At 32.8% G+C, this 25,749-nt stretch overlaps 1 protein-coding gene and 1 pseudogene across 9 annotated transcripts in view; both read left to right on the top strand.

Moving 5' to 3' along the window:
* Positions 1 to 25,749, top strand: part of ST7L (suppression of tumorigenicity 7 like) — an 88,388-nt gene that overhangs the window by 35,392 nt on the left and 27,247 nt on the right. For 7 of the 9 annotated variants that reach the window (XM_023535736.1, XM_023535740.1, XM_023535737.1 and 4 more), the window contains 4 exons: positions 1,830 to 1,902; positions 2,805 to 2,907; positions 19,265 to 19,415; positions 23,090 to 23,182. In XM_023535736.1, coding sequence (XP_023391504.1) covers positions 1,830 to 1,902; positions 2,805 to 2,907; positions 19,265 to 19,415; positions 23,090 to 23,182 — 420 coding nt within the window. The remainder of the gene's footprint in view (positions 1 to 1,829; positions 1,903 to 2,804; positions 2,908 to 19,264; positions 19,416 to 23,089; positions 23,183 to 25,749) is intronic. The other 2 variants (XM_023535746.1, XM_023535748.1) reach the window with 1 other exon arrangement.
* LOC111745652 lies at positions 15,713 to 15,831 on the top strand (annotated as a pseudogene).

Genomic DNA, 25,749 nt, shown 5'->3' on the forward strand with positions numbered 1-25,749 from the left:
TTTTTTTGCCAGAATCATACCATTTTGATTAGTATAGCTTTGTTTGACATCAGGTAGCATGGTACCTCCAATTTTATTCTTCTTTCTCTAGATTGCTTTGGCTATTAAAGTCTTTCATGGTTCCATGTAAATTTTAGGGTTATTTGTTCTAGTTCTTTGAAAAATGCCATAGGCAGTGAATCTGGAGATTGAATCTGGAGATTGAAACTGTAGATTGCTTTGGGTATTATGGACATTTTTTTTCCCTGCTCTTTAATTCCTCCCCTCCCCCACTTTCACCCCTGACCTATGGATGTTGCCATTTCCCCTTGAGAACTGGATCTGTGAAGGGGGTTGTCTCCTCCCACACATGCTTGCAGCATGCACCCAGGGCCTGGCGCACCCAGAGGGGCTGGCACACCCAGGATATGGTCTGTGTCTCCACCTGGGGCGCAAACCCAGGACCTTCTGTGTGTAAAGCAGACGTGCTAACCGCTACACTATGGAGCCAGCCCTAGTATGGACATTTTAACGATGTTAATTCTTCCTGTCCATGAACACAATATGTCCTTCTATTTATTTGTATCTTCAATTTTTTTTCATCAATGTCTTATAGTTTTCCAAGTACAGGTCTTTTACCTACTTGATTAAATTTATTTCTAGATATTTCGTTCTTTTTGATGCGATCGTAAATGAGGTTGTTTTCTTAATTTTTCTTTCTGATAGCTTGTTATTAGTGTATAAAAACACAACATATTTCTGAATATTAGTTTTGTATCCTGAAACTTTATTGAATTCATTCATTCTAATAGTTTTTTGGTGGGATCTTTAGAGTTCTCTGTATATAGTATCATGTCATCTACAAATAGTGACATTATTACGTCTTTCTTTCCAATTTGGATACCTTTTGTTTCTTTTTCTGTCTGATTGTTATGGCTAGGAATTCCAGTACTATATTGATTAAAAGTGGTGAGAATGGGCAATCTTCTCTTGTCCTGATCTTAGAGAAAAAGCTTTCAACTTTTCATCATTGAGTATGATATGATATTAGCTGTGGTTTGTCACAAATGGCCTTTATTATATTGAGGTATGTTCCTTGTATATTCACTTCGTTGAGAGTTTTTATTCTAAATCGATGTTAAATTTTTTTCAAATGCTTTCTGCATCTATCGATGTGATCAAATAACTTGTATCCTTCATTTTGTTTATGTGGTATATCACATTGATTGATTTTCTGTTTGGGGCATTCTTTAAGAAAAAAATTATATAATTATTATAATTTCTGATTAATTATTTTCTGGGAAAAAAATATCATTTAAGAGAATGTAGAAAATACTAAAACACAAGAGAAGAAAAAATTAAAACCACTCAGCGTTATATCACTTGGATTTAACTACAGTTAAATATTTTTTTTTATTGAATCTTAGTTTTTCTCTAAGAATAGGTTGAGTTGTGAATAGGTTGAGTTTTTACATAGTAGTTCTAAGTATACTATACCTTTTTCCCTGAATAGTATTATTGAAAGCAAATTATTATAAACATTTGTTGAGTCCTTTTTACCATTGTGCTGAGGGCTTTCACAGACATACTTTAATTTAATCTCTGCCAGAAAATTACCATTTTACTGTTTTGACAAGAGAAAACCGTGGTTAAAGAAGTTGCTACTTGTTCAAGGATGCATAACTAGTAAATAGTAGATTCAAGATTCGAACTTAGGTCTTCCGACTAAATGTCCTTATGCTTCTACTACTATATTATATCTGTTGAAATTGTACTATCAATTATTCTTATTAAAAATTGTCTTCAGGTATTTTTTTTATTCTTACAAAAATTGAAAATTATTATTACAGATATAAGCCTTCCAAAGTCAGCAGCAATCTGTTATACAGCAGCACTATTGAAGACAAGGACTGTTTCAGATAAGTAAGTACTTATGAAAAATAAAATAATTTAGAAAGACTGCCAACCTCAATATTATGTATGTCATCCATTGACTTTAAACAATGCTCGTTTTCCTTTCTACTTCTTTCTGAATAACCCTTTCTGAATAAGCCCTTGAGGCTTCTTACTATGTGTAGTAGTAGAAAGGGCAAGGTTTTTAGAGTTAAGTAAACCTGGGTTCAAATTCGGGTCTACCACATACTTAGGCTTTGGAACTTTGGGCAAGTTAATCAGTTTGATTCTTTTCCTCATCTGTAAAATGAGAGTAATAATACTATAAGGTGGTTATGTGAGGACTATATGTAATAAATGCCTAAAGCAAAGCTGGAAAGAAAGTACATGCAGTGCATAGCAGCTATGGTGATAATGATAAAGTGTGTGGTAGGGAAATAGGTTTCATATGATCTATTCTGAGTTATTCTGTATTCCTTGTATTTTTTGGCTGCCCTTAACGAATGTCTGTATTGCACAGGTAAGCTATTCAGAAACCAACTTAGTGGTGACATTTTTTTTCACCTTAGATTACTACACCTTGATATGAATTAGAATGGAATATTCAGTCTGTTTCTTCTCAATGAAAATATGATAAGAATGTACTATTTCATGAGATTCTCTGGATATCTCTGTGTAGCCTTTCTTTTATTCTTTCCCAAAGTGAGCCTTCAATGAACTACTCCTGAAGCCTTTCTTTACCTAAATTTGAAGATTTTCACTTCTTATGCTGCCTTTTTTAATATGTTGGACCAAAGTCTTTACTTTCATGTTTAGTTATTTGGCTTTGTCTTTAGCCATCACCGGAAACCTCTGATCAGGGGGCTAGATTATGATCTAAATCCATGTATATTTTTTTATATTCATTTCTTTATTTTGTGGTTTTCTTACAGATTCTCTCCAGAAACAGCCTCCAGAAGAGGATTAAACACAGCAGAAATAAATGCTGTGGAAGCAATTCATAGAGCTGTGGAATTTAATCCTCATGTCCCAAAAGTGAGAACTTTTATGATAAAAAATACTGCTTTTAAGTTTATCAAATTGATCACAGTGTATAGACCAAAGTTTGAGTCTCTATTATTTGAGTCAGAATTGTTTAGTCTGCTATAATTTGATGCTTATTATTCACCTGAACGGAGATGTTAAAAGGCATTTAGAAGGTAGATAAGAGCAGCAGTTCATCATAGATTTTGCAATTCTTGTCAAAATAAAATTTGAAATGTGTTTGCTTAGCTGTTCCTTCTATTATAGTTATAGAGAAGAAATAAAATGGCTAGGTCTTAATAAAAGATCATTCATATTTCAGATCATTAAATCAAATTTCCTGTTACTGTGAAAGCTTTTTATATCTAGACAGATGCCTGGGTTTTGAACTAGGGCTAGGTAGACAAAGACTGCCAATAAATAGATTAAAATAATCAGCGATAGGAAACAGATGTGGAAGTTCCCAGAAAAAACTGCCAAGTTAATGTTTATTTAGTTCCAGATGAGACTTTATCCATCTCATTTGTCTTTATATTGTGCACCTTGCAGACATACATAGAGATTGTTGGTTAATCTGTGTGTGTTGTCTCCCAAGATTAAATTGTAGGTTTTAAAAACAATGCCCATGTTAGGAAGTGTAGAATATTCAAGAATAGATGCCTTTACTACAAAATGTAATCGTAACTATTGATTCCATATAATGTGTATTAATAGAATTTGGAAGCTAGTAGACATTAAAGAGATTAATCTCTAAAAGGTAATTTACAAGAAATGGAAGTTGTATATCAGTTAGAGTAAGTAAAGAATAGAGTCAAGAAAATTACTAAAATCTAAGAAATGACACTAGTCCTATAAATTTAATTAAATTTTTTTATTGTGAATTATAATACATACACAGCAAAGTGTAAAAAAAAAAACAGAACTGTGCATCTTAAAGATTTATTATAAAGCAAATGAGTGGAAACTACCACTGAGCCCCCCCAAAAAACATTGCCAGCCCCCAAAGCCCACCTGACTGCCCTTCCTCAATTGCAGCTTTTTCCCTCTTGCTAAAGGTAACCATTATTCTGACATCAATTATGTTCACGTCCTTCTTTTCTTATATGTTTGGTTTATACTTTTCCTTTGTTGTTGACTTTATAAAACAAGTTAAGGAGTGGTCCCTCTTTTTATTTCCTCTGGAATAATTTGTGTAAAATTAAAATTATTTCTGCCTTAAACAACTAGTAGAATTTCCTGATAAAGTCATCTGATTCTGGAGTTTTCCTCGTTAAGAAAGATTTTTTTGTTACAGATTTTACTTCTTTAGTTTAATATTTTAATTACAAATTCAGTTTCTTTAACTATTACTTAACTATTCAAATTTCTTATTCTTGTATTGGTGTTTGTGAAGTTGTATTTTTCTAGGAATTTATCTCATCAAAATTTTCAGATTTATTGGCATAAAGATTTCATAAAATTCTTTATTACCTTGTTAATATTTACAGGATCCGTTATAACATCCGCTTTTTAATTGGCAATACTGGCTACCTTTTCTCCCCACCTTGATCATAGTCTCTAGGGATCTATCAGTCTTGTTAGTTGCAAAGAGCCAAGCTCTGGCTTGGTTGGTCCTCTCTACTATTTGTTTTCTGGTTCATTCATTTCTGTTCTTTATGGCCTTCCTTCAACTTTCTTTGGCCTTGTTTTGTTATTTTTTGTTTCTTGTATCTTACATAGATACTTAACTCATTAATTTTCAGCCGTTCTTTTTCTAAAAAATCTATTTAAGCCTATAAACCTCTTTCTAACCACAATTTTAACTGCATACTATAGCAATATCTTTTATATAATTTAGTTCAAAATGTTTCCTAATTTCCATTGTTTCCTCTTTGATTTAGAGATATATTTATTCCATTTAAAGATATATTCCTTAAATTCCAAATATATAAGATTATCTTTTCATCATTGTTTTCTAGCATAATTGCATTGTGGTTAGAGAACATACTTTGTGTAATTTCACTCCTTTGAAACATTTTTCAATTTTTGAGTTTCTGTTTATTTTTCACATCTCTTTTTAATTCTCTACCAAAATTTTAAATATAGTTTTTTATTTCTTTTAAAATAGTTTAAAGTAATAAAGTCTTTCTCTGATAATCCCAATATCTGGAACTTCCATGTATCTGCTTCTATTTTCTTTTTTTCTACTGCATCATGTTCCTATTGTCTCGTTTTCTCTTATGCCACATTTTCTTTGACTATGTGCCAGGTGTTTGAAATTGTAGAAATAACTTAAAACCTCAAATAATATTATCTTTCTTCAGAGAGTATTTTCTTTGCTCTTAGAGGCCTAGAAGAAGCAGGACAGGATCACCTTAATTCAGTTTCAGAGATTGATAATTTTTGGTCCATCCAGATGCCTCGAAAGTGGGCTATAGTCCTTGAAAGTTCTGGTTTATTTCTGATTCACCCTTATTTTTAGGGAGAAGACTTTCAGGGTCCCAATCCAATCCTGAGGGGTTTGCCCGGGCTGTCACTCTGACTTTGTTACCCTAGCCTTAAGACACTGAAAAAATAGGGTGAACAGCCTCTTAGCCATCTTGTCCAGAATTGGCAAATGTTGCTACAGTAAAAGAAGCCCCAAGTGTGGCTTACTTCTCTGATTTCTGCCTTCATTGGACTGTAGGCTGGTAATTTCTTACCTTCTGTTAATTATATGATGTATTTAATTAGATTTTTATATGTTCAGTCTTTTTAGTTGTCTGGGAGGATTGATCTGAATTACTTAGTGTTCCATTTTTGGAAGCACTTTTATTTGAAATACTGTGCTGTTTCATCCTTCCGAGTAGTTTACAGAATGGATTCTGCAACTAGACTGTCTAGTTTTGGATTTGGGCTTTACTATTTCCTAGCTGTATGACCTTGGACAAGTTATTTAACTTCGTTGGACTTGAGTTTCCTCTTGTGTCAAATGGGGATAATATTCCCTACCTCTTAGAGTTGTTATTAAGATTAAATGAGTTCATATCTTTAAAGTGCCTGTTTAAAGAAGACTGCCTGTTCCATAGTAAGCGAAACAGTTATTGTTATTATCTAGGATGGGATGGGAATCTGTTCCTTGTGTGAGAAAATGAATAGCAGTTATTAATCAGAACTATTGAAATTAAATACACCACTAAGATGTTTAAAAATTTTATTTTATTTCTACTCAAAATATCAAAATATGTACTATCTGTTTCCTATGGTTGTAGACTTCTTCTCATGCAAAAATGTATTCTCAGTAGTAACAGTTCTGATGATATAAATTGTGCATTGATTTTCAAAACTACTAGTAGAGGCTCATGGGTGAGGGAGGTTAGTGGAAATGCAGGCATTGCCCCAATTATAAAATTAAAGTGTTGGATAAGTAATATATATTAGCTCTCAGATTGAATCTGCTCTAAGTATTCTATGATGACTTTTTGGATACTTTTCTTTTTTCAAAACACACACAGATATACACTGAAATACTTTGAAACAAGTCTGAGAGAAATGAAAGAAGACCTATATAAATGGAAGAGATATACCATGTTTATGAATTGGAAGACTTAATATTGTTAAGATCACCATTCTCCCCTAATTGATCTGTAGGTTCAATGTATTTCCTTTTAAAAATCCTAGCAGGTTTATTTGTAGAAATTGACAGGCTCATTCTAAAATTTATATGAAAATGCAAGGATCCTAGAATAGCCAAAAAATATTTGAGAAAGAAGAACAAAGTTGAAAGATTTATACTACCCAATTTTAAGACATTTTTAAAGGGTTTTTTCTTCCAGACATTTTATATAGTAATTAAGATAGTATAATATTGGCATAAAGATTGACGTATATAAGTCAGTGGAAGACAACAGAGAGTCCTGAAGCAAACATGCATATTTATGGTCAGTTGATTTTCAACAAGATTTCCAAGGCAATTTAATGAGAAAGAATAGTCTTTTCAACAAATGGTGCTGGAACAATTAGGTGTCTATATGGGGGGAGGACCTAGACCCCTTCCCTCACACCATATACAAAAATTAACTCAAAATGGATTGTAGATCTAAGTTTAAGAGATAAAATTATAAAATTCCTAGAAAGAAACAGCAAAACATCTTTGAGGCCTTGAGTTAGGCAGAGATTTCATCAAAAGCACTATTACAAAAGAAAAAAGTTGATAAATTGGACTTCTTAAAACATTGGTTCTTCGAAAGACATTAAGAAAATGTAAAGACAAGCAAAAGACTGGGAGAAAATATTTGCAAGTCATATATCTCTTGAAGGACTTGTATCTAGAATTATAAAAAACTCTTACAATACAAATAATAGGAGGACAAACAACTCAATTAAAACATGGGCAAAGGATATGAATAATCACTTCACCAAAGAAAATACACCAATAACTTATAAGCACATGAAAAGATTCCTAGAATCATTAGTCATTGATAAATACAAGTTAAAACCACAGTATGATACTACTTTATACCCACTAGAATGGCTATATTCAAAAAGACTGGCAATACCAAGTGTTGACAAGAATGTGGCGAAGCTGCGTACATTGCTGTTGTGCATGTAAAATAGTATAGCTAATTTGAAAAACAGTTTGCAGTTAAACATAGTTGCTTACAATATGACCATCAATTCCATTCCTAGGTATCTACACAAGAGCAATGAAAACATATGTCCATACAAAGACTTGTATGCAAGTATACAGGTATATAAATATTTGTAGCAGTATTATACACAATAGCCCAAAACTTGAAACAATCAAAGATAGGTGAATGAATAAATAAGTTATGATATATCTATACAATGGAACACTTCTTAGAATTAAAATGGAACAAACTATAAGTACATGCAACAATACAGATTAACCTCAAATACTTTATATCAAGTGAAAGAAACCAGACACACATATTTTATGATTACATTTGAATGCGATTTCTAGAACAGGCAAAACTACAGACCCACAAAGTAGATCAGTGATCCCCTGAATCCAGGGATAGGAGTAGGGATTGACTGTAAACAGGCACAAGGGAACTTTTTGTGGTGATTGTTGCACAGCTGTATAAATTTACTAAAAAATCATTGAACTGTATACTTACAACAGTGAATTTTGTGATATGTAAAGTATACCTCAATGAAACTTAAATATATATAATTTAATAGATATAAATATGTATTTAAAAAGTATATAACATATATACTTTAACATTTTAAAATCATTTTTATTTATAGGTAGGAATTTAACTATTTTCCCCTCAACTTTATGTCAAAGCTAGTTGACAATTCAACTCTTAAAATGTCCAGCTATGTAGGATGGTGCTATAACCTTACATTATTGTTTGTGGATATACACCTTAACTGGGTGTTATCGAACAAGATAATTATTAAGATTTTTTTGGTAAAATTTTAAGCTCCAACAACTTGGATAATATCCCACTTAAATAACATTAGTGTTATATGAACTGGGAAAGCTCTGGAATTTGCTGCTGTGTGTTTGCTAGGGTTTTAAAGTGAAGCGTGTACAGATTCAGATTCATTTTCTCTTTCCCTCTCTCATTCCCTCTCCCTCCCCTCCCGCCTCCTTCTCTGTCTCTCTCTGTCTCTCTCTGTCTCTCTCTGTCTCTCTCTCTCACATTGTGGTTTATATTCCTGACTGTCAGCTGGAGCCAAGCAGACATAAAGGGCTTTAGGGGTTTTCTTCCTCAGACTTCAGCTGTGGGTGGTGATAACTTATTTAAGCTAATGAACAGTGACATTTAAATATATATCTATATTTTAAATCTTCTTTTAATCTTACAAATTTATTATGCAGATTTGACAAATATTTTATGAATGTTACCAGTAAAATGACAAAGGATAAAGCTGTTTTAGCAGGAAACATTTTTTGGCAACTTTCCACATAACTGTAACAGAAATGGCTGTAGGTCTGGAGCTGTGCAATTTGTTAAAGCTGGAAACTATTAGAAGTGCAATAGAGAAAGATCACATAAATCTCTTCAGGCTATGATTTGCTTTAGATATTTCATTAATATTGATTGCTTGTACAGATTTTTTTAATCTACCAAATGAATTTCAGTGTACAGTAACCGATAATAATAGTTAAAAATTAGAACAGCATGTTTTCATGGTTTTCGACTTTTTCTTCATTACCTACCTATGACTTTGGTTCAATTAATAAATTTTTTTAGTCACCAAACAAGAAAAAGATTGTGCATCTTTCAGCCACTATAGAAATTGACAGATTTTTTTCTTTTATAGCAGAAACTTTTCATACTTTCTAAATATTACGTAGCATCCTGTTTCATTCTACTGTCTCATATTCATTATCCAACCATCAAGAAGCTTTACGGTATTGTCTTTTTAATTGAGGTAAATCATGTCATAAAAGTCACCCTTTTAGAGTACACATTTCAGTGGCTTTTAGTGTATTCACAAGGTTGTATAATCATCACCACTATCTAATTCTAGAACATTTTCATTAACCCAAAAAGAAATCCTGTACCTCTCTCCCCCAGTCTCTCCCAACCATTAATCTGTTTTCTGTCTCTATGAATTTAGAACCATACACTATGTGGCCTTTTGTGTCTGACTACTTCCACTTAGCATAATGTAGCATGTATCAATACTTCATTTCTTTTTATGTCTGAATAATATTCCATTGTATAGATATGCTACATTTTGTTTATCCGTCAGTTAATGGGCATTTGGGTTGGTTCAACTTTGGTTATTATGAATGATGCTGCTATGAATATTCATGTGCAAGTTTTTGTGTGAACACATGGTTTCGCTTCTCTCTGTTGTACATACCTAGGAGCAGAATTGATGGATCACATAGTAATTTTATGTTTAACTTTTTGAGAGACTATACCAAACCGTTTTCCAAAGTGACTGTGCTATTTTACATTCCAACCAGCAATGTGTGAGGGCTCCAATTTCTGTACCTTCTTGCCAACACTTGTTATTGCCTGTTTTTTTATTATAGTTATCCTAGGAGGTGTGAAATGGCATCTATTTTGGTTTTGGTTTGCATTTCCTAAATGACTAATGAAGTTGAACATCTTATAATGTGTTTATTAGCCATTGGTATATCTGTTTTGGTTAAATGTCTGTTCAGTTCCTTTGTACATTTTTAAGTTTGTCTTTTACTATAGAAGGTATTCTTTAACATTATTATTATAGTAGGCCAAAGAGGTTCTTGATTAATATGGTCCAAAACCATTGTGAATCTCCATAGTTGAAAATACCATTATAACATATAATTTCACCCATGAAAGGTAAACATGGGAATGGGTCATGAACTTAGCTGAGATATGAATGCTAAAGAGTCAGCTAGGGTTATTCATTAGGTAAGTTATTGACATGTGAATGGGGGGGGGAAATCTTGAATTTTTCTTATAGTATACATAAACATTAATTTGAGATGGATCATTGACCTAAATGTAAAAGCTAAAACTATACAATATCTAGAAGAAAACATGTAGATATTTTTGAAATATCTTTGAAACTTGGATCAGGCAAAGATTTCCCAGGGCACAAAAGGCACCGAGTTAGAAGAGAAAAAAAATTTAAATTGGCCTTTTCAAGAATTTTAAATTCTGCTCATTAAAGACAGTATTAAGAAAATGAACAGGTATTCCACAGATAGGAAAAAAAATTGCAATTTGTTTGGCAAAGGACTCATATCCAGAATATATAAATATAAAAAAGTCAACTTAATATGAAAAATGGTCAAAAACCTTAAAACAGATACCTCATAAAAGATGTTGGACTATCCAATAAACACAAAGAGATGCACAACATCATTAGTTATCAGGCAAATGCAATATAAAATCACAACAAAGTACCATTTCACACTTACCAGAATGGCTGTACAATCATGCTTCTCTTAATGATGGAGATATGTTTTGAGAAATACATCATTAGGCGATTTCATCATCATGTACACTTACACAAACCTAGATAGTCTAGCCTACTACACATCTAGGCTACATGGGATAGCCTATCACTCTGAGGCTACAAGCCTGTATAGCATGTTACTTTTCTGAATACTGTAAGCTGTTGTAACACAACAGTAATTATTTGTGTATCTAAACATAGAAAAGGTACAGTAAAAATACAGTAAAAATTAAAAAATGGTACACTTTATAGGGCACTTAACCATGAACTGAGCTTACAGGAGTGGGAGTTGCCCTAGGCGAGTTAAGTGAGTGAGTGGTGAGTGGTGAGTAATGTGAAGGACATTACACTACTGTAGACTTTATATACACTGTTCTCTTAGGCTACACCAAATTTATAAAACAACATAAGATGAAATCGAGCACGAGAGACAATGACACAGTTGAGAGATGTAATAAACACAAAGTGTATGAAGTGACTTGCCAACTTAACAGTTTACTGTTTTACAGTAAACTTTTTATAAGTAGAGTACACTCAAGTAATGATAAAAAGTATAGTAAATACATAAACCAGTAACATAGTTGTTTATTATCAAATATTATGTACTGTGTATAATTGTATGTGCTATATTTTTATGCAACTGGTAGCACAGTATGTTTGTTTATACCAGCATCACCACAAACACATGAGGAACTGGTTGCACTGCAACCTTACCATGGCTACGAGGTCACTAGGCAATGGCAGTTTTTAAGTTCCATTATGATCTTATGGGATCACTGTTGTATATACAGTCTGTTGTTGACTGAAATGTTATGCGGCTTATGACTGTAATTAAAAAGACTCATAAAATGTTGGTAAGAATGTGAAGCAGTTATATATAGCTGCTAAGAGTATAAAATGGTATAACCACTTTGTAAAAACGTTTGGCAATTTCTTATAAAAGTTAAACATATACCTCACCCCAGCAATTCCAGTCCTACACAAGAGAAATGAAACCATATGTTCCCCAGAAGACTTGAACATGAATGTTCATAGAAGCTTTATTCATAATAACCCCACACTGGAAACAACCCAAATGTGCTTTAACAAGTCAACATACAAATTGGTATGTATTTATTCGGTAGGATACTATTCAGCAATAAAAAGAAAGAACTACTGATATAAGCAAAATATGGATGAATCTTGAAAATAGAGTGTTGTACCAAAGAGTGCATACTGAATGATGACATTTGAGAAAAGACAGAAGTGATCTGTGGTGGTAGAAATTAGAACAATAGTTGCCTCAGGTGGTCAGGGTAAGAGATGAACTGGAAAGGAGAATTTTTCAGAGGTGATGGAAATGTTCTATGTCTTAATTTGGGCGTTGCTTGTCTTCATTTGTCAACACTCATTGAACTGCATACTTAAGATCTGTGCATTTGACTATTTTTAAATTGTACCTCAATAAAAAAAAATCTTTCTCAGCATGGACTGCTCTGTCAGAGTATCATGCCTTCCGATTAAATGAGACAATATATATGAAGTGCTTAACACAGTGTCTTGAGTGTCAGGCAACAGTCTTGATTATCATGCAATCATTGCTTATTATACTTCTGTTACCATTTTCTCTTCCTGTTTAAGCTGTTCCAGTATGTACTTTTTCCTTGTAAATATTGTTTTAGAGACTTAGAATGTATAAGATTTGGGGATTCCTTTGTTGAGATGAGGTGAAGGTGAAGATGTTGAAACAGGACAATTTATTTGTGTCTTACAGAAGCTCTTGGAGGAAGAATAAAGTAGAACATTTAAAAACAAAACAAAAAAACTTGTTTAGTAAATCTCTACAACTTGAGTACATGTTTAGAAATGTGTTCTCTGTAGCTTTTAAAAATTATTATTTCTTATTTTACAATAAACTCTTTTTAGTATTGTATCACCAAGAAAGCAGCCTGTGCCTGGAGGCGTTTATAAGTACAAGGGAAATTTTAAAAATAAATTGAGATAGAAAAGGTAAAACCCATCTGTTGACCAGAAATCGAAGCCTTTAGGATGAGTCTCATCTACCATAAGATACTAGCTCTTTAGCGGCAGATTTACGTTTCATTGGCCATATCAGCATATGTAAAAGATAAGAGGGAAACAGGCAGTCTTGGAGATTTTGAGTGGCATAGCAGGAGTAAAAGGAGAAATGGGAAAGTGGTGCCAAAATCTAAGACCCAAATTTAGAGCACAATGAGGCATTTGCCTTTCCATTATGTAGTACTTTGACCTAGGTGGATGAGTTAAAATATGAAATGCTTATCTCTCAAGGTGCTGCTCTGTAGGATGATGTGGAAAGGAGTTTTTCTGTGGCAAATGCCCTTTCTAACCTCCCTTCCCTCTCCTTTCCCTATTCTCCAGAGGTTGTTAGTTACCATTATGTTTTAGTTTATTCATATAGCAATTCTGTTTACTTTCTATCTGGGAACCATCTTTAGTCTCCTCCCCAATATACATTCATGTGGACTCTTTGCATTCGGCCTGCCTGTCCAATCTCATAGAATGTGCACTGAGAAAACTAATTGCAGAGATAAATTGGTTCTTGGTGTGCATGACTGATCAAGAGCAAAGTACCTTAATTTCAGATGCCTTCAGAGAGATTTTTCTTTAACCTCTGCTTTCAAGAGGAAGATTATAAAGCATTATCATTACTTCAGGTCAGAATTATATTGCTTTTGGTCAAAAGCTGTTGTAAGAGTTACAAAGTAATAGAAAAAAGTAATCTAAAGATAAATTATAAAGATCAAAGCAATTCAAAATTAAAGTGAATTTGGGTATAAGCATAGGTATGGTTTTAGAGTTATAAAAGAAACCATCAGACCATACATCATTATGCTTTTTTAACTATAGCTTCTAAAGTAGGTTTAATTTTTATATTTTTAGTGAAAATCAAGAGGTTTGAATAGTTATTTGAGTGTATTGTCCATAGTTTAATACTAGTAGAATTTTTCCCAAGCAATTTCCCAGATATAACAATAAGGTGATTTGGAGGTAATACAGAAGGCCCTGGAGCACATACTAGGTACCAGCCTTGGTTTATGTCTTCAACTTTATTGTATTTGTTGATAAATTTGCAAATCTGTATCTTTCAACTCTGGCTTCCTCATCTATAGATTTGCATTTTTTTTTCTAGTTACGGAGATTTTTATCTGGACATTTAATAGGTATTTCAGACAACTTTAATGTGTCTCAAACTGAATTTTAAATTTTATTTTAAGTCTCTTCTTTTACTTGCCTGTCCTTCCTTACTTATATATTTTGATTATATGACCTTATCTTCTCCTCATTAACCTTTACTTCTGCCCTTTCCAAATTAGCAACTTGTATTATAACCTTAAAATGTCTTTCACATCTAGCCATCTACTTTATCCCCACTGTCACTGACCATTATGTGCCTTCACTACTAATTTTTTAAATTATTATTGTTATTATAAAGATGATAAGAACTTTTTAAAAAAATTCAGACCCTTCAGAAGTTTACAAAGTAAAATATTCCATTCTTTCTCTTCCAATTCTACTTCTCTCAAGTAACCGTTCTTTCTCCTTGGCTTATATATTGCCAGACATTTTCTATGCATCTCTAAATGTAAGTTTGTTTACCATCTCTTGCTTGGACTATTAAAACAAATTCCTTACTGGTCTCCCTGCCATTGGCCCCTCTCCATTCTGGTTGTTGTCAGAGTTAGCTACCTAAGTAGCAAATCTTACTCTGCCTAAAAAGAGCTCTTCTTGTTCCCTATTGCTTATAAAATAAGGACCAGTCCCTTAGTGTTGCTTATATAGAAGCTCTTCACAGTCTGAGCCTAGTATCCGTTTCCAACCTTACCCCTTGCCACTTCTGCCTTGCTCCTTATCTCCAGCATCACTGCTTCCTGGATTTGGTAATTTCTCATCATATCTCCCTACCTACCTTTGTATATATGCTCAAACTCTTCTCTACTTGGCAAGTTTCTGCTCATTCTTTAAGACACTGTTCATCTGTTGCCTCCTTTATAGAGATGTCTCCTACTTTTCCTAAACAGAGATAATGGCTCTCTGTTCCTTCAGTACCTTAATCATACCTTTTTTTTTGTCTCTTTGTATATATCTCCCTTAGTTTCCTGTGAGCTTTTTAAAAAGCAGAATTCTTGTCTTTCTCATTTTATGTCTGATACTCTGCCTAGCACATAACAGACATTCAATAAATACTTGGTAAATAGACATTTCTTTAGTTTAGATCTGCATTGTTATAAAGGCCTGTGTAAGTTTTTTAAAAAATAAAATTTTAGACCCCATCAGATTTGGGAATTTTTAAGCCATCTTATTTTTATGAGTTTTTACTATTTTATATTCCTATTTTTAATAAATTTTCTATATTTTACTTTTACTTTACTAGTTTTATGAGATTTGCTTAACGATATCATTTTTGACCTTTTAAGAATGGTAGTACAATTCCAGCATGACTTTAAATCTGAACTTATAAAATAACTCAGCTTTTAATGGAATACTATACAATAATAAAAAATAATGAGTTAGATTTATATAGAGACAGGAAGAAATGTATAAGATGTATCATAAAGTAAAAAGTGAGTTGCATAACAGCTTGATTCTATTTTTAAGAAAAGGTCAATTATGTTATGCATAAAGAAATTAGACATAACATAAATCAGATTATCTTTATTTTCTTTATTCTTTTATTCTTCAATCTTGTATTATTTTCTACTGTGTAACTCTGCAGTGTTTGCATTTTTGTACACAGAGCATGTACTTTTATAAGCAGGAAAAAAGGCCAAAAATTTCCGAAACCAAACACCCTTCAGTTTTTAAATTTTCACATTTTCCTTCATAGAAAAGTAGCCTGGATAGTAGATTTTTTTTGTTTGTTTTTGTTTTGTTTTTCCCAGAGGGTTAGAAAATATCTCTTGTTCAGGGCCATGCTACCCTGAACAAGCCTGATCCCATCTGATCTCGGAAGCTAAGCAGGGTCAGGCCTGGTTAGTACTTAGATGGGAGATCACCTCGGAAGACCAGGTGCTGTAGGCGTAAAACTTAAAAATAAAAAAAAGTAAGGGATTATAAGCTGACAAGGTCCTTGCAATCTGTGAGGTCAACCAAGGGTTGCCTTGCCTAAAAAATATATATCTTAGGAAAAACTGAAATATGATTTTGAAGTCATTTTAGTTATATAACTCAGATCAAATCAATTAATAAGTATTTTAGTGCCTACTTTGGGTAGTATAATGTGTTAGGTGCTATAGTAGAATATGAAGAATATGTTTTCGATTGTGTGGTAACTTAACAGCTTATGTTGGGTAGCAGAAATTCCTTAGTAGCAGTTTGTAGGAAGATAAAATAAGTAATAATCCTATTTTTAAATACCTTAAACTGAAATTTTCCCTTATTTTTGAGGGTGAAATTTTATTTCAGTGCCTTATTAGAAATTGAAAAATAAGATTTGATTAGCTTTAAAGTCAAATTGGAAATGACATTTGCTGGTAGGTAAGACATGATAATAAAAAATAAGATAGCATAAGGAAGTTTTTTTTTAATGATTAAATAGCAAAGATTTTTTAATATAAACTTCTGAAGTATTTCCTAATAAGCATACCATATGTGTTCGATTACTATCTGAATTGTCACTTAGATTATTAAATGGTGAAAATATAGATGTATAGTTGCTGTTCAAAAAAGTATTAAGTTGACATTTTCTATAAATTTTACTGAATAATTGTTAACCGAATATCTTTGTTTACTCTTTGCTAAGTGGCTACCAAGATAGGGTTTAGTTTAAAGCTTCAGGGTTCTAAAACTCATTGAAAATAATTGATATATATTATCTCCTCTATCTGTAAAATTAGACAGAATTTTAATAGAAAGGAGTTGGTTTAAGTGTTAAACAGCTTTCTTTTGAAAATGAGATACTCTTTTTTATGATGGAGATTTCACTGTGATTGCCGCATTTTCTTTGCTTCCTACTGAAGAAGCTCTTCGTGTACTTGGATAGAGCATAAGGAGTCATGTCAAGGGTCAGCTATTTGAGTCCATTTTCCCACAGCCGCCTGGTGTGAGTGATCTTTTACTGTGTTTTAAAAAAATGGGCAAGGATTAGAGAGGATTAGAAAGAATATTACCCTCCTGAATATAGGCCCAAGGCACTACGGGGAGAGAACCCAACCAGGCAGCAAATGGGCTTTGCTTGACCAGGACACAACCTCTGCTGCATTCCTTTAAGAAACTGAATGGGAAATGTTAAGTCCCCAAACTGGATTAGTAAATAATCTCATAGTTTGTGACATCTACTAAAATAAATTGATGAGCAGATTGCATTCTTACACTTTGAAGAGAAAGCAAGATATATCAAAACTAAGAGTAATTCTTTTTTTTTTTTTAAATTTCAACTTTATTAAGATATAGGAGTAGGAGTAATTAAAGATGGGTATTAACCTCAGTAAGTGTTGGAAAGGCACATTTCATAAGAAAAATTTATTTTAGATATATTAATATGTGTACATATATATTGAGTAATAACATAAGGTTTAAATTTTGAAACCATTGCAACTTTTTATTTTTAAGATTCTTCCTGCTTGTAGCAGTTTTACAAATTCAACTCTATGTTGTTTATCTCATTAGTTTATGTAACAATCTGAGGAATTTAGAATTTGAAATGTGAGAATATATCTTTTGAGACACCTCTGGAATGTTTCTCTTTTTACATTTTATAACAGAAGTTAATGTGGTTTGGACCTTATGACACATTATTTAATAACAAATTATTTAGAACCAAAGAGGTTGTTTCAAACCTATTTCAGTAGAGGAAGTCTTTGCAAGTATTTAACTAATGAAATATTTTTTAAAATATTTTGTTTTAAATTGACCATTTTAGTAGTAAATATGATGTATAAGTAGTTAATTTAGCATCTTTCTTTGTGTAATTAGTACATTTGATTAGTGTTATAACTGTGATTGTACTGCTTTTATTATAGATTATAATATTAAGGCAAGTATTTTCTTCAAGAGTTTAAGATAGAATTTAATTTCATATATGAATAAGAATTGATAGTCTATAACTTCTTTAACAGGCACAGTCACTAATCCCTTACATGAATCTTACACTATGCTCTCTTGGCTCAGTGCTTTTTTTCAAGTAGGCCCTATACTTTGACTATATCCTCCTGTTTTTCTACCTACCCCAACCCCCAATCTGCTCATCCATATTCTGTCCATCTTCATCAGCTCAAATTTCAAATTCCATCAAGTGGTTTATTTTTAGCCCCTAAATCAGAATTAATACCTCTTAAATGTAAAAATTACCATCTAACCCAGCAATTTTACAACTAGGTGTATACTCAAGAGTGATGAAAACATATTTACGTAAAAACTGGTACACGAATGTTTTTTTGCAGCATTATTCAAAATAGCCAAAAAGGTGAAAACAGCTAAATACCCATCAAACGATAAATGGGTAAACATATGTGTTCTATCCACACAATGGAATATTATTCAGCCAAAAAAAAAAAAGGAATGAAATACTGATATATAGTGCAACATAGATATGCCTTGAAAAAATTATGCTAAGTGAAACCACTTACCAAAGACCATGTATTATATGATTTTATTTGTATGAAATATCCAGAATAGGCAAATCTATAGAGACAGAAAGTAGATTAGTGTTTGCTCAGGGCTTAGGGAGATGGTGGAGTAGAGGGTAATAACTAAAGAGTACAGGATTTCCTTTTGAGGTGGTGGAAATATTCTAAAATTGACTGTGGTGATAGTTGCACATATATATGAGTTGTATATTTTAAATGGGTGAATTTTAAAATATGTGAATTACATCTCAATCAATTAATTAAAATTAATACTGCCTATCCATATTCTTATATACATTGTTAATACCTCTAATAAAACATTCAGTACAGTCTGGTTATAATTATTAACTTAAGAAATGTGTCTTTTTCATTATATTAGGAAGCTCCAAAAAATAGAATGTGTTTTGGTATTTCCTGATAAGCATAGTGCTTTGTACTTGGTACATATTAATTTAATTGAACTTCTTCATAATTAAGATCTTTCACCTATAAAATGGGAATAAAAGAAAAAAAGAATTGAATGTTGCCACAAAATGTTTTAAAATTGTATTTTATGAATTTTACATGTAATTATTTTTTGGAAAAATTAATATTTGCTCTCACATTTCCTCAGCTTGAGTTTCCATTTTGTATTTAGCAAGGTCACATATAAGCCATTTCTCTCCTTATTTTTACCTATAGAAATATTCCAATCTTTGGAATTTGCTTCTAAAGCATTTTATACACGTGTTGCCAGTAGGACCTTCATGTTATTTCAACTTAGGTTAAAGTTTCTTTTGTAAATAAAATCGAGTTTATAAAATTTGAATGTATATTTTTGTGGGCATTTGAATTTAACATAATTTTTTTTTGTGATGTGTCTCTGTGTGTGTATGTTATTTTTCTAGTATTTACTGGAGATGAAAAGTCTAATTTTACCTCCAGAACATATTCTGAAACGGGGTGATAGTGAAGCAATTGCCTATGCTTTCTTTCATCTTCAGCACTGGAAGCGAATAGAAGGCGCTCTTAATCTGTTGCAGTGTACGTGGGAAGGCAGTAAGTATTCTTTTCCACATGTAACACTCATGTCTCTGACTATTCATTGCGCTCACAGGTAGTCCTTTTAAATGAGATTGAGTTTCCATAAGGATTTGTTGTTGATTAGTTTCAAAGTGAACTCAGTGGTGTTATATTTGGTTTATTGCTAGAATAGATGCTTAATGTACTTATATTGATGCCACATTTAGGAAAAGCAGAATGAGAAACTGTTATGCTATTCTGCCATGTGTCCATTTAAATTACATATTTGTAAGGAAAGAAAATGAAAACATACATATCTTGGTTTATAATCTTTTTAGTGGTTGAGCTATTCTAATATTTTTTAAATTGGACTATTATTTTTGTTGTTTTGATGTCGGATGTGTATAACATGAAACTATTTTTCTCACAACTAATACCAATGCTATTTTTAAATTTTTTTATTGTAGTAAAGTATATGTAACATAAAAATTACCATTTTAACTATTTTAAAATATATGGTTCAGTAGTATTTATATACATTCACATTGTTGTGCAGCCATCACCATCATCCATCCTCATAAATTATTATCATCCCAAACTGAAATTCTATGTTCATTAAACAATAACTTTCCATTCTTCCCTCTTCCCCAGACTCTAGTAATGGTTCTACTTTCTATCTCTATGAGTTTGACTAGTCTAGGTATCTCATAGAGTAGAATCATACATTTGTCTTTTTATACCTGGCTTATTTCATTTAGCATAACGTTATAGCACGTATTAGAATTTCATTCCTTTTTAAGACTGAATAATATTTCATTCTCTGCATATATACCACATTTTGTTTATACATTCATTTGTCGATGATGAACAAGTTGTTTCTACCGTTTAGTTATTGTGAATAATGCTGCTATGAACATGGGTGTACAAATACCTGTTCAAATTTCTGCTTTCAGTTCTTTTGTGTATATACCCAGAAGTGGAATTGCTAGATCATATAATTCTATGTTTAATGTTTTGAAGAAGTGCCATACTATTTTCTACATCAGTTGTACCATTTTATATTCCACTAGCAATGCACAAATGTTTCACTTTCTCTGTATCCTCACCAACACTTACTATTTTCTGTTTTCTTGATTATAGCCATCACAATGGCTGTGAAGTGGTATCTCAGTGGTTTTTATTTGCATTTCCCTAATGTTAGTGATGTTGAACATCTTTTTATGTGCTAATTGGCTATTTGTATATCTTCATTGGAGAATTGAACTGTTTTTCAACTACTAGATCTCTTATTTGTAACTTTTCAAAATCACTCAGAAAATGAAGAAGCTTAATCAAAATATTTTATCAGTTAAATTCTTATAATAGTTCTCTTGAAAAATATATCTCTGCTATCAATAAAAATTAAAAAATAAATTCACCGCTCATTCACTAAAATTGGTTAACTCTCTCAGTTAGCAAATTTTGCACTTAGGCACCTTGCGGGTATTGCAGCAAGCTCACAAGAGTGGCACTGGATATATTAAAATTTTAGTGGAAATACAGCAATATCAACACCTGTCAGACACCATTCAAACTATTACTCTAAATAGTTTATCATTTCACAATTAGGTGACTCTCTATTCTTTTCCATGTGATAGCTTTGCAGAGCTGGGTTTTTGTTGCTGTGATTAAAACAAGTATCACACATAAATCTCTGTGGAACAGAAAATGAGGGTGGTGCTGTCCAATCTGATATCAAGGTTTGAGAATTTGTGCAGTACCCAGCAGGCTCATGTTTCCCATTAGTAAGAAATGATGGTTATATAAAATTATATAACTATTTTTCCTTTTAATTTATGTGCATTTTTTTTCCAAATCACTGCTAAACTGTTAGAACATAAACGTTTATAGTTGTTTGAATCCACTACTTAATAAGTGCAATTATTAGATATTTCCTTCAGCTTAGGATCATCATAAAAAATTACTGAGATGGAAAGGGCACCATGTGTCCTTGAACCAAGGACATTTGGGAACCTCTACCTGCCTTAACCATTTGCTCAGGGTCAGAAACTGAGCTTGACACTGACAATACACAGGTTAAGAAAACTGGAGCAACTAAAACTGAGGAGCTGAATGTCTTTGGGTTATTAGATTTCTTTTGCTTTTCCCCCCAGTACTCCGTAAGCTCCTCAAAACCAGGTACTCTATCTCATTCATCTTGTATGTGTCTTCAGTGCCTAGCTTTTTGCTTGGCACAGAGGAGATTTCCAATAAATATATGATTTATACTGCATTTCATGAATAATCGTCTTAATGCATGATTTCCTAATGTTACTCCTGATTTGCTCTGTGACTTTGGACAAATCACTACTTTTTATTATGGTCATACAAAATCCATATTTTAAAAAAAATTTCAGTTACAGTTGACATTCAATATTATATTAGTTTCCAGTATACAGCATAGTGGTTAGACATTTCTATACCTTATGAAGTGATCCCCTGGTAAGTCTAGTACCCACCTGATACCATCCATAGTTATTACAATATTAGTGACTATATTCCCTATGCTGTACTTTACATCCCTGTGACTATTTTGTAACTGCCAATTTGTACTTCTTAATCCCTTTACCTTTTCATCCAGCCCCACAACCCCCCCTCCCATCTAGCAACTATCAGTTTGTTCTCTGAACAAAATCAGTATTTTGGTAAAAATTTACATAGACAAGCACTAAAGGAAAAGCAAAAACCTTTTCACAATGTTGATGATACTTAACTAGTTGAGTAGATCAATAAGAGTTCCTTCTTTAAGAAGTCTACTAGAGTTGGTAATAATCTAGATCAGGGATGGGTAACCTTTTACCATAAAGGATCAGATGGTATATATTTAGTCTTTGTGGGCCGTAGTCTCTGTCACAGCTACCCAACTCCAATAGCATGAAAGCAACCTTACGTAATATGTAAATGAACAAGCATGGTTGTATTCTAATAAAATTTTATTTATAAAAACAGATAGCTGGCCAAGTCAGGCCAAGCAGGGGTCCCCAACCCCCAGGCGGCGGACTAGTACCAGTCCATGGCCTGTTAGGAACCGGGCTGAACTGCAGGAGACGTGCAAAGCTTCATCTGTATTTGCAGCCGCTCCCCGGCACTAGCATCAGTGCTTCAGCTCTACCTCAGATCATTAGGCATTAGATTCTCATAGGATCACCGGTCCCTGGTGCTAAAAATGTTGGGGACCATTGGGCCAAAGCATAAGAATGGCCCCTGATCTAAATTAAGCTCTGCTCATAGAAAACTTTGGTGACATCTCACATGTGAAGTTAGGAGCTATTGAGAACTCTTTTGAGTTGCCAGTAGTTATGGTCGCAACTGTTATATATGCTGCAGTTTTATGAAGATTCCTGTAGAAAGTGGAATTCATAACCAGAGAGTAAAGTCTGTCGTGTTTGTAACGAAGAGACTAAGGTAGGAAGGACCTGGCCAGTCTTATCATCCACTATGTTTAATTTTATTCCAGCCCAACCATTCACTGTTCTCTAAATCATCTTATTCTTTCTTTTATTTATTATTTTGCTTACCTAGTTTATTTAATCTAAAATGTATCTCTAAAAAATAAAATAAAATGCTATGTGAAAATGTTATAAAAATATGTCCTAAAAATAGCTTTGATCTGTGGTATAGGATGAAAAGGAGTCTGAATTGAATGTCCATATTTGTGTTTTTTTTCTCAGCTTTTAGAATGATTCCATACCCATTAGAGAAAGGCCATCTATTTTATCCTTATCCAAGCTGCACAGAGACTGCTGATAGAGAGCTATTACCTAGTAAGTAAATGTTCTAGTTTTTCTAAACTGAAAAATAGTAGTGAGATTGTTTTTCATAGAATTCTTCCATTTTAAAGGTGCTTTTGGTTGAAATTCAGGAAACTGTTTAAATACTATTTTAGCCATTTCTTGGATGTAGTCGTATAATATAGTTCACTCCCAAATATTTTGGGGTAAAACCCTGTGCTAGATGTAATGAAGGACACAAAAATTAAAGATATCATAAGAGCGGTCATCTTAGTTTAAGGAAGAACTAATACCAATGCTTTACAAACTCTTTTCAGAAATAAGGGAGGAAGGAACACTCCTCAGCTCATTCTGTAAGACCAGTATTACCCTGATACCAAAACCAGACAAAGGCATTACAAGAAAACTATAGAACAATTTCCCTCATGATTATAGACACATTCTCAACTAAATATTAGCAAACTGAATCCAGCAACATATAAAAAAGATTATACTCCATGACCAAGTGGGATTTACCTCACAAATGCAAGGTTCTTTTAACATCTGAAAAGGTGATGTACCATGTTAACAGAATAAAGGACAATAGATGCAGAAAAAGCATGTGACACAAATCCAACACCCATTCATGATAAAAATTCAGAACAAGCCAGGAATAAAAGGGAATTTCCTCAACCTGATAAAGAGCATCTATGAAACCCCACAGCCGACTTTATACTTAATGGTAGAAAACTGAATGCTTTCTCCCTAAGATCATGAGTAAGGCAAGGATGCTGCTCTCACCAGTCCTATTAAGCATTGTACTGGAAGGTCTAGTCAGTAAAATCAAGCAAGAAAAAGAAATAAAAGACATTGTTATTTGTAAGAAAGAAGTAAAACTGTCTGTTTACAGATGACATGATCTTCTATGTAGGAAATTCTAAGAAATCCATAAAAATACTATTAGAGCTAATAAGTTCAGTAAGGATGCAGGATATAATATCAACATGCAAAACTCAATTGCATATTTATATACTAGCAATGAACAATCCGAAAATGAAATTTAGAATACAATTCCAATAAAAATAGCATCAAAAAGAACAAGCAATTTAGGAATACATTTAAAAAAAGAAGTATAAGACACACGAAAAACTACAAAATATTGCTGGGAGAAGTTAAAGAAAATCTAAATAAATGCGGAAGAATTCCATGTTTATGGATTGGAAGGCCTAATATTATTTATATGGCAATTCTTTCCAAATTGATCTATGGATTCAATACAGTCTCTATCAAAATCCTAGCTGGGATTTTGCAAAAATCGACAAGCTGATCTCAGAATTTATATGGAGAGGTAAAGGACCTAGCATAGCCGAAACAATCTTTACAAAGAAGAATGTAATTTGAGGGACTACATTTCCCCATTATTTTTAAAAAGACACGTAGTCGAAGAATTAGGAGGAGAACCAGAAATATATAGGATTATGATTGCTGAGAATGTTTCCTTCCAGTCCCTGCTTTCAGGAAGCCAAACTTCTCAAGAGAATAGTCTATACTTTTTGTCTCAGCTGTCTATCATCCACTGACTGTTTTTCTCTGTGAACTGTAAATTTCTGCTTAATTTTTCTTTTTATAACTTAACCAGTAAGCAAGCATAATGAATGTTATACACACTAGCACCATGTTTCCTTATATGTGTCACAGTTTTTACAATTCTGGGGCCTTTAGAACTGAAGTCTAGGAAGGAAAGTTGCAGTTTTATAACCATCAAACTTAATGAGCTGAAAAGTTCAGTTAGATAAAAATTTAAGAGAGACTGTGGAAGTCAAATATGCTGATATTTTTCTCCCAGAGTCTTTATTTTCCTCCATCCTCTGAGATAAGTTATCTCTTCTTTCTTTGAACTCTCCCCTTTCTAGATTGTAATCTCGAAGGCCAGGATTCTCCATATTGTTCCTCTATGTATCTCTATAATGTGTACCATAAAAACTGATATTCAAGAAATATTATTCAAATTAGTCAAGTTTATTAATTTATTCTTATAAACAAACATGCCAGGTAGATTGTAAGTACTTGACAGAAATATTAAATATTAGTATCTTTTCCTCTCTGTGCTTCTCCAAACTCCTAAGCTGCTCATAGGTTAATAGAAAGACTGATAAACAATGTGTTAAGTGCTGTATGTATGGAATAGATCATAAAGAAGCTGGACTGGGGAGCACCTCACTCTCCAAGGTTCTGATGACTTGAAGAATGGTAAATTCATCATACTGCAAGAGGAGCAGATGTGGAAATGGTAGTGGGGGAAGTAAATAAGTTCGAGCTTTGAGTATGTTACATATATTACATCTCACCCTTAAACACACATATACATTGTTAATTTAATATTAAATATTTTATTACATAGTCACCATTTTCTAGGTGTGAATGAGATCACTAAGGGAAACTTAATAGAGTGAGAAGTAAACTAAAGGTGGAACCAGGGGGGCACAAAAATATCTAAGGAATGGGTAGCTGATAAGGAGTCTGGAAGACTCAGTAAAAGAGTGGCCAGAGAGACAGGACAAGAATTAGAACTAGATATCTTAGAAACTAAAAGGAAGAAAACATTTCCAAAGGCATATCTG

This window comes from Pteropus vampyrus, unplaced genomic scaffold (assembly GCF_000151845.1).
Source record: "Pteropus vampyrus isolate Shadow unplaced genomic scaffold, Pvam_2.0 Scaffold6, whole genome shotgun sequence".
NCBI lineage: Eukaryota > Metazoa > Chordata > Mammalia > Chiroptera > Pteropodidae > Pteropus > Pteropus vampyrus.